The 10492-nt window shown below is 41.4% G+C and overlaps 1 protein-coding gene across 1 annotated transcript; it reads left to right on the plus strand.

Annotated features, from left to right (window-relative positions):
* Window positions 1-638: 638 nt before the first annotated feature.
* LOC136764838 (E3 ubiquitin/ISG15 ligase TRIM25) lies at window positions 639-8599 on the plus strand. Its single transcript, XM_066719171.1, has 9 exons — window positions 639-1278; window positions 2043-2138; window positions 2277-2510; window positions 2714-2873; window positions 3137-3202; window positions 4920-5003; window positions 6720-6916; window positions 7698-7836; window positions 8195-8599. The coding sequence occupies exons 1-9, from the start codon at window positions 688-690 to the stop codon at window positions 8326-8328; spliced, it is 1701 nt and encodes a 566-aa protein (XP_066575268.1). The 5' UTR covers window positions 639-687; the 3' UTR covers window positions 8329-8599.
* Window positions 8600-10492: the final 1893 nt, after the last annotated feature.

The following is a 10492-nucleotide window of genomic DNA, read 5'->3' on the forward strand; positions in this document are numbered from 1 at the left end:
GTCAAGCTCCGTGGAGTTTTTCGGTCAGCTCCCATAGTGCAATATCCTCCGTTTCCCAAATTTCTTTTAGAATCCGTTTTTGAGGAGATACCCGCCACTCTCTGCCGTGTTCCTCCCTCCTGCGCTGCACCTTCGCTTAGTGTCCTGCTCCATGGTAGGTTGCGCCCGGACTGACCGTATCTCTGGGTTTAAAAACTATCAGGAGAGGTAGGGGTGCAGGTGAAGGCAATCACTGAGATGACGTGCAGGTAAGTCCATGTGGAATGCAATCCGGCGGCGTGCGTTCAACAACCAAAGCAATCACTCAAATAAACCAATTAACCCAATCACCAATGAACCACAAAAATATAAATAAGAAAGTAAAGGAACATACTTCATAAATAAAGCAATCACGAAAACCGAATCAGTGCACAGAAACAGTAATTAAATGAAAATAAATCATAATAAATAAATAAATAAAAAGTGATCAATTAACTGCTAATGGCTTGTCACGCCCTGCCCATGACAGTTCAAGCTGGAGCAGAGCTGAAAACAGCACAGTTCTCCTCAGCCTGGCCTCAGCCCCAATCCACACTTCCTGCAGCTCTGGTCAGATCCAGGAAGTCCCTCCACACACAGAGAAGTTTCATTTCTGCTGAAACAGCCTGACTGGAACTGTGTCTCTCTGCCTCTCAGTCTCTCAGTGAAATGGCAGAAGCTGGAGTTTTCCTGGACCAGATCAGCTGCTCAGTGTGTCTGGACACACTGAAGGATCCAGTGACTATTCCCTGTGGACACAGTTACTGTCTGGGCTGTATTAAGAGCTGCTGGGACCAGGATGATAACATTGGTATCTACAGCTGCCCCCAGTGCAGAGAGACCTTCACCCCCAGGCTTGTACTGCACAGAAACACCATGCTGGCTGAAGTGGTGGAGAGACTGAAGAAGACAGGGCTAAATACCCCTCCTCCTCCTCCTGTTCACAGTCCTGCTGGACCTGGAGATGTGTTGTGTGATTTCTGCACTGAAGAAAAGACGAGAGCTGTGAAATCCTGTCTGGTGTGTCTGGCCTCTTACTGTCAGTCTCACCTCCAGCCTCACTATGAAGTGGCTCCACTGAAGAAGCACAAGCTGGTTGATGCCACCAGGCGTCTGGATGATGTTCTCTGTCCTAATCATCGGAAACTGCTGGAGGTCTATTGCTGCACTGATCAGAAGTGTATCTGTTTGCTGTGTGTAATGGATGATCATAAAGGCCACGATACAGTCTCCGCTGCAGCAGAAAGCGCTGAGAAACAGGTGAGGACTGTCACTCTGTACTGGGAGCTCTCTGACTCAGGGTATGGAGGGATAGTAGAACAGCGCTGTGCTGTGCTTATGATCACAGTTTACAGGCTGCCAAGCAGAACTACTGAGTTTTGTGAAGTGAAATCTGTTTTTGGTGATCACACTTCAGTCTTGTACAGCACAGAACATGAGTCTCCATAAAATACATGAGACAAAGCTAGTCTGAAACCTGTTTTAAGGAATGACCACAAGGAGATATATTTGCAAAGTTATATTGTAAAAAGAAACGGGATTAATCCATACTGGATTAAACCAGTAATCTTTAAGGTACAGTGTCTTTATAATTCTGATGCTGATTATGAGTATATACAGCTTCAGAATATTTTTATATTTAATCTGGGGCTTGTGTTCTAACACTGTCATAGATTTTTCTTTGTTTGCTCAAATTCAATTTAATTTTTGGTTGGGAGGGCACACAGTGTACTTGGTAGGACCTGGGAGTGTCTAATCTATCACAACCAATCTTATGATATTGGCGTAAGGAGAGACTGTGAAAGTTTGGAGGAGTACTGGCTTGGTTGACCATTTTCTGTGGCAGACATTTACTGCAATATATAAGTAACTAAATATGTCTTGGAGCCTTTAACTCTTAATATGCTGCATTTAAATATATTGCTAACTCAGTGCTATAGCATTGCATTGTATTGAGAGTATAGATGTGTTCATTAAGTTTGGGAAAAGCCTCTTTAGGAATGATGCTGTGTCTCTGTTCACAGAAGCAGCTGGGAAAAACACGAGGACAATACCAGCAGAGACTCGAGCAGAGAGAGAAGGAGCTGAAGACACTGAGACAGGCTGTGGAGTCACTCAAGGTGGGAACTGAACAGAGGAGGAGCCGACATTAACACACACTGACACCCCCACAGCAATCCACTTGAGTATATATACTGAGGTGCAGTCCAGTGTCAGTGCTGTCCCTCTGTAATAACCCCTGTGTGTCTCTCACTCAGAGCTCTGCACAGACAGCAGTGCAGGACAGTGAGAGGATCTTCACTGAGCTGATCCGCTCCATTGATAGAAGGCGCTGTGAGGTCACACAGATGATCAGAGCTCAGGAGACGGCTGCAGTGAGTCAGGCTGGAGGGCTCATGGAGAGACTGGAGCAGGAGATTGTTGATCTAAAGACAAGAGATGCTGATCTGAAGCAGCTCTCCCTCACAGAGGACCACGTCCACTTCCTCCAGGTAATGTCGCTGCTCTGGGACAATCTGCAGGACAGAAGTCTTTCACACAGAGCTCTCCAATGGAGTTGCTCCTAGTTTCTCTCCAGGAATGTGTATTGGTGTCACTTTGCATTGACTCAAAACCTCTCTCTGCTGCACAATTTCCACTGTGCCCTTCCTTCTCTCTCTCTCTCTCTCTCTCTCTCTCTCTGTCTCTGCTGTAGAAATGCCAGTCTCTCTGTGCCCCTCCTGGAGCTGCAGACTCGCCCAACATCACTGTCAGTCCACTCTTCTCTCTTGAGGCTGTGGGGAAAGCTGTCATTGAAATGAAGGAGCGACTGGAGGATGTCTGCCAGGGGGAACTGGTCAAGATCTCACAGACAGGTTGGTGGAGAAACTCATTGTCACAGGTGTCCAGGGAGCAGCTGACCTTACTGTCATTGTCCAGCTCTGGAAGGACCTGACGCCTCGCTGACAGAGAGGCTGGAGGTTTATGAGAGCAGCTCTTGTGTGAGAGATTTCTGATGTCAGCTGCACACAGTGATCAGAGTCTCTCTCATTAGTAAAGGAGTGCTGTTTGTGTCCTGGATTCATCCACAAGGTTCAGTTGTCCTTCTCTCTCTGTGTGTCTCTGTCTGTCTCCCCAGTGAAGAGAGTCTCCAGTCTGCAGGATCCAGAGCTCAGGACCCGAGCAGAGTTTCACACTTCACAATGTGAGTCTGTTTCACACTGCAACTCTCCACTGAAAGACGGGAACGTTGCTAGGATGAGGACATCCAGGGCTTAGCCCGGATCCTCCTCTGGATAACAAGCTCTATTTTTATGCTTTTTTTTATGCACTCTGGCACCTTACTTACATTCAAAGTACGTCTTAATAATTGAAAAATGTAAATGTGTAAGCCAACCTCAAAAACTGTTTTCTTTCCAGATGAATTATGAATGTGATGTTAAAATAGTAGTAGTTGTTAGTAATTTGTATTAGTATTGAGTAGAAACAGAATACTTCACAACTGCTATCATTAAACATTTATTGACACGCTACACTACCAAACTAGAGAAACTGTTACATGTATTTATGTTAACATTGGTTTGTTGGAATATTACTATTTTATCTCCCTCACACACACACACACACACACACACACACATCTCAGATACAGTTCATGCAGTGTAGTGCTGCACTGTTCACCTCTCCATCATCTGTTGCTGTCTGACTCTCTTCTCCTCTCTCCATCATCTGCTGCTCTCTCTCCTCTCTCTCTCCATCATCTGCTGCTATTTCACCATCCTCTGCTGCAGTCTTTCTGTCTGTCTCTCCATCATCTGCTAGAGGGTGGAATCATTAATGTGTATTTCCTTGGTTTGAGCATTGTGAATCTATCTATGGTGCTGTAATGATCTGTGGCAGACAGCCCCCCTCTCAATTGATATCACTGCCAGGTGATTGAGCCTGTCCTGACCCATGGTTCTTCTCAACCAGGTGTGCAGCCGGCGCAGAGTACTGAACAATCTTTTGCAACTGCCACTGCTAACAGGAATTGTTAGTACTACTGAAGTAGTATCCTATAAAACTAGGATGTGATATTAACGAACAGTGTATTTCAAAATTATTATTATTATTATTATTATTATTATTATTATTATTATTATTATTATTATTATTAAATAGAGACAGATGACAAGAAAAGACTGCGTAGGTACTTTTTCGGTCAAATGCAAAGGCGCTGAATGCTGATGCTGAAGTGTGTCCCATTGAGCGCTTTTAGTTTCACCCTACACTTGTCGAAGTGTGTAGGGAGCAAGTGTGCGATTTGGCACGCAGCCTTGGTAACTCCACCATCCAAAGGAGGAAGAGGAAGTAGAGAAGCGAGGGCTGAGCCAATCCACATGCACATCCGGGACACTGCCCTCTGCTGATTGGACATTTATGCACCTTTTGTTGAAAATGCAAACCCGGAAGATATCTGTAAGAAAAGCTGTTTGAACCCTCTGTTCTTCCGGGCCGGCCTTTTTAAAAGACTTATTTTCCATTTGCAGCCCGTTTTCGTTAAGAGGGTTTCTTCAGGCTGCATAAAAAGTTATTGACAGTTACTCAACAACCAATACCAGTGTTTTGAATCGTGTGTGGGCGTGGCTTGCCTGGAGAAGGATTGGGTCTGTATTCCAAACCGCATACTACCCATACTATACATACTACATACCGACATTTCTGTAATGTTTAAATGTTGGTATGTAGTACGCGTAGTATGGGTTGTATGTGGTTTCAAATACAGCCTGGGTTTCAATTAGATATTGGATTCTGTGTACTTTGTCTCTTGTATTGTAAGTGGAAATTCAAACTTTCTAGTCTGGGTGGACGCAGCATGACAATTCCAATATAATGTTTTCTGAATGGGTGAGTAATGATTCATATTCTTTTTGCCTTTTTAGACTGTATTTATGGTGATGTCATGATGATTGACACTACTGGTGCATCGGAAGAAACAGCCAAACAGGATCATTTAACTGTGAATGGTATGAACAAATATTCATAATAAATATGGCTACAGTACATTAAGAGATTGGCAAAAGTAAAATTAACTGGTATAATTTGTAAAGTCTTAAAGTACTATCTTAAAACAACAGCTTTGAACTTGGGCGAGGCTTTTGCAGGTTTTACTAGTTAATTGTTCTTAATCTTCAATGTCTTTTACTCAGACAGTTATTGAATATGTACACACACACTGCTCAAAAAATTAAGGGAACACATAATCATCACAGTATAACAACAAGTCAATTAAACTTCAGGGATATCAATCTGTCCAGTTAGGAAGCCTAAGTGATTGTGAATCAGTGTCACCTGTTTTGGTGCAAATGAAAGTGACAACAGGTGCACTGGAGAGGCAACGGCAAGACAACCCCCAAAAAGGGAATGGTTTTGCAGGTGGTGGCCACAGACAGTTGCTCTCTCCTTATCCTTCCTGACTGATTCTTCTCTAGTTTTGCATTTTCCTAGTGTCCTTGTCACTACTGGTAGCATGAGATGCTACCTGCAGCCCATTCTGGTAGCTCAGGTAGGCCAGCTCTTCCAGGATGGCACATTCATACGTGCCGTTGCAAGAAGGTTTGTTGTGTCTCCCAGTACAGTCTCAAGAGCATGGAGAAGATACCAAGAGATGGGCCGTTACATGAGGAGGGCTGGACAGGGCTGTAGAAGGGCATCAACCCAGCAGCAGGACCAGTATCTGCTCCTTTGTGTGAGGAGGAACAGGAGGAGCACTGCCAGAGCCCTACAAAATGACCTCCAGCGGGCTACTGGTGTGCATGTTTCTGACCAATCTGTCAGAAACTCCATGAGGGTGGCATGACCGTGCAGCTCGATTGGCATTCGCCAGAGAACACCAGAATTGGCAGGTCCGCCATTGGCGCCCCGTTCTCTTCACAGATGAGAGCAGGTTCACACTGAGCACATGTGACAGACGTGAAAGAGTCTGGAGACATCGTGGTGAATGTTATGCTGCCTGCAACATCACCCAGCATGACTGATTCAGTGGTGGGTCAGTGATGGTCTGGGGAGGCATATCCTTGGAGGGACGCTCAGACCTCCACGTGCTAGCCAACGGTACCCTGACTGAAGTTAGGTACCGAGATGAAATCCTCAGACCCATCACCAGACTTTACGCTGGTGCAGTGGGCCTGGGTTCCTCCTGGTGCAGGACAATACCCGGCCTCATGTGGCCAGAGTGTTCAGGCAGTTCCTAGATGACGAAGGCATTGATGCCATTGACTGGCCCTCATATCCCCAGACCTGAATCCAATAGAGAACCTTTGGGACGTTATGTATCGGTGTATCCAACGCCGCCAAGTAGTGCCACAGACTGTCCAGGAGCTCACTGATTCCCTGATCCAGGTCTGGGAGGAGATCCCCCCAGGACACCATCTGCCGTCTCATCAGGAGCATGCCCAGATGTTGTCATTTTGTTCTCAACAAATTACACAATGTACAGTAAAGATTTTGATCTTTAATATATTTCGTTCATCAAGATCTGATGTGTGATTTAAGTGTTCCCTTCATTTTTTTTTTAGCAGTGTATATTTACATATGTAGAGAGAGCTGCCAACTGGTAATTGTGTTTGGTTGTGTCTGTTGGTGGTATATATTTTGTTTCTTCATTACAGGCATGAGATACAACTAAGGTGAATAACAGAAATATTTTGTTTGACATTTTGTCTACTGTGTATCCTCAACAGGGGTTAGTGCTTCTTGTAAGATGGCAGAGCAGGACCTGAGCAGACTAAATGATTACAAGGATATCATAGTCCGTGTGGGCAAACGTAAACAAATGGACCCTGCTGTCATTAGTGCCATCATTTCTCGACAGTCTCGGGCTGGGGCAGTGCTGAAGAATGGCTGGGGAGACTGTGAAAATGCATTTGGACTTATGCAGGTGCGACAAAATAAGCAATAATTTATATTTAAACATTATGTCCGTAGAAAACTAAAATGATAATCATTTCAAACACAGCAGATAATGGATAATAATGAAAAATAGGCACTTTTATTGTGGTTTATCCTATACATTTTTAGAAGGGATCTACGTAAAATAAAAATACAGAGAAATACAAATTGCTATCTATACCTTTGTTAGTGTTGCTGGGTGGCTTTTAATGGGTCATTCTACAAGAAGTGGAATATTCACTGTATTTCAACTAACTATGAAGTAAGACCAACAGAAAATGCTAGAATTCTTATTGGCATTTGGAGATGCTTCTCAAAGTAAGGGCGGCCAATAGATGCCAAGAGTTACTTTAAAACACCACGGAAGAAAAATCTGTTATTCCTGCAAAGCATACAAGGCAAATATACCAAACTGTTCACATTTTCATTGACCATTTGAAGTTATGGATGAATAAATATTTTTCTGTAGGTGCAGAGACTTGCAATACAAGCAACTATATTTGGCTGAGGAATCGTCATTGTAGAATAAAAGTCTACGAACAGCTGTGCAACAGTAAAACCTTTTCAGTACAGGAGATGTATTTTTCCATGAACCTAGTCCCATTGATGAATGAAGCTTTTAGTACATATTGAATTTGCCTTTTAGTGTCATGCTTTAAAGAAAATGAGCAAAATCTGTGAAAATGAGAAAGTCTGAATTCAATGCACAAATTGGATGAAGGCAGTTCTGTGACAATTTCTGAAATACATTTTTGTTAATTGAATTTCAGGTTAATAAGCTCTACTACACACCAGAAGGCGAGTGGAACAGTGAGGAACATGTTGCTCAAGGCACCCAGATCCTGATTGACTTCATCATCAGGATTAAGAGAACGTTCCCAAATTGGCCCAAGGAGCATTGGTTTAAAGGTAGCTGACTGCCACATATTGCAAAGTGAACAAAAGGAAAGACCGTTAATCCTGATTTCAAAATAAGATCCTGTGCAATGTATAGTACCTTAACAGTTGCAAAGTAAACCAAATGACATGGTAAACATGCTTCTCATGGATGCTTAAGCTCACCATACAATTGGTGGATGCTCATGGATGATTAAGCTTACAGCAAAATTAAGATCAATAAAGGCTTCCAAACCTTTAAGTGCTCTACAATAATACTTTTTTTTTTTTTTTTGCTAAGGTAAATATCAAGTTATTAAAATAAATATGTTAATTACAGCATAAGAGCCAGATATGGAAGACACCTGAATTGAATAATTTAATGTTTCAGGGGGGATAGCAGCCTACTGTGCTGGAGATGGAAATGTGGAGTCGTATGAAAAGGTGGATGATCACACCACTGGAAAGGACTTTGCCAATTATGTTGTTGCCAGAGCCCAGTGGTACAAGAAGAATGGATTTTGAAATAATGATAATTCTTAGGCCTCTGAAAAATAAAGTGGCAATTCTGAAATTCTAATGCATTTATGTTTCATTAGATGCAATGTTTTTGTTAAAATTGTATTGGGGACTATTAAACTCTTATTGGACTATTAAAATACATTTCTTCCTTGGAGGGGGAATGAAGCCATAGCTGGGTGGGCCAGCAATTTGTCTGTATAACAATAATATATTTGCATCAATGTTTTGTCATCAATAAAAACATTTGATAACAAAAAAATACATTTCTAAACAATTTGTAAATAACAAAGTTCATGAATTGTATTATTATTATATTATTATGAATGCCAGCAACTGTTTAAGGACTGACGCAATAAGTTGAATGAAAAAAATAACATATTAGTGAATTGAAAAATTTGCTGTGTCAATCCAGATAAATCAGCTTACATCTAGTAAATAACATTCAGTTTTTATTTATTTTGTTGTGAATGTACATTTTTCTCTTAAACATGCATTCATTTGAATTATTTCAGTCTTTCCCAAGAATAAATGAACAATGATTACATGTAGGTCTATAAATATTACACTATAGACAATGTCCTAACAATTCTATATCTATGTTGCACACCCTGGTGCTGCCTCTCCCCCAATAGCATGTGAAGACTGCTAAAGGTAGCAGGAAACACAGTGGCTTAAAGCAGTACTCTAAAATTGTGGATTTTACTGGTATTCTTTATATCTAAATTTGTAATCGCTCATTCCAAACTCTTCTCCATTGCTTTCTGATTATTCATCAGGAAAATCCTTTTGAACATTAGCAAGCATCCAGTTATAATTTGTGATAAGAAACAGCATCCCCGAGGTTCAGAGTTTAATTGTCAGCATGACAATTTGTCAGCAAAAAAAAAAAAGAAAAACGCATACTATGTCATACTGGGCCATGTGGACAATTGCAAGCTATTACATGCAGGTAACAAAAATGTCCACTATAATTACACTATGGGAGGCATACAACTGGAAGAAGTCATGCATGAGAAAGACCTAGGAGTTTATGTGGACTTTTTATGTTCACATTGGGCTTCAAGGCATTCAAGACAGAAAACAGGAGACACTTCTTCACACAGAGAGTTGTAACAATCTGGAACAAACTCCCCAGCGATGTGGTAGAAGCTGAAAATTTGGGAACATTCAGAAAGACTGGATAGGATCCTTGAATCTCTTAGTTATTAATGGACACCAAACAAGCACGTTGGGTTGAATGGCCTCCTCTCGTTTGTAAACTTTCTTATGTTCTTATGTATCACTGTGTGTTTATTTTCTTTATTAGTACTTGTTATATTTATACTTTCTTATATTTGGTGTGGTTTTCATTCATATCGTTTCCTTATCACTATTAATTTCGGTAACGCATTATATTGAGTGGCGTCAATAGATATGTAATAGTTATTGAATTAATAATCTATATGTGTTCAACAAACACACTATTGTGTTCAACAAACACACTATTGTGTTCTGTTGAATGTTTATTAGCTATATCTATAGATGTTCCATATGGAAGCCACATTGCGTGCACTTTGTAAGTTGTAGACTGTTAATTAAATATCTATAAACACACCATAAGGACACTACATGAACACGCAAAACCAATACAATTGTAACTATTTTTTCTTATATATATATATCAATACATTTCCTAATCAGCAGGCATTTAGAGTATGCAAAAAAATTGGTGATGAAGCACAAAGGAAAGCATAAGTATACTGTAAACAACTGCTGTAAATATCCCTCTAATTTACAGTGAAGTACTGCACACATTACACTATGTTACTACACTCCACGTGTTGTACAATCGCCTGTATATACAGTAAAATACCATGTGACCTTTTTAGGCTTCCTTACGTTAAATTGCTCCAGAATGCACAAAATGTTCTATTGAAAGATAAAGAGAGATAAAATAATATTACATTGAGCTGCCGAGGAGGGGAGTGGCAAATGTGTGTGATTCAAAAAACACCTGAAGACCCCAGTCTTGATGCACAGATGATAACATGTATTTATTTAACATGCCAGGCCTGGAAGGGCCCTGACATGGGATCTCTCCAGCAGAGACTCTTTGAACAACAGAAGTCAACAGCTTTTATGCAATGCATGACATGTGGGTCTGTGGGCAGGGACAGTCACAGATTTC

This window comes from Amia ocellicauda, chromosome 12, assembly GCF_036373705.1.
Source record: "Amia ocellicauda isolate fAmiCal2 chromosome 12, fAmiCal2.hap1, whole genome shotgun sequence".
NCBI lineage: Eukaryota > Metazoa > Chordata > Actinopteri > Amiiformes > Amiidae > Amia > Amia ocellicauda.

Excerpts from the sequence above, each read along its gene's own strand:
- LOC136764838 (XM_066719171.1), top strand. The coding sequence starts at position 688 with ATGGCAGAAGCTGGAGTTTTCCTGGACCAGATCAGCTGCTCAGTGTGT. Across the intron at positions 1,279-2,042 it reads CAGAAAGCGCTGAGAAACAG|AAGCAGCTGGGAAAAACACG; the intron begins GTGAGGACTGTC and ends CTCTGTTCACAG. Across the intron at positions 5,004-6,719 it reads GGATCATTTAACTGTGAATG|GGGTTAGTGCTTCTTGTAAG; the intron begins GTATGAACAAAT and ends TATCCTCAACAG.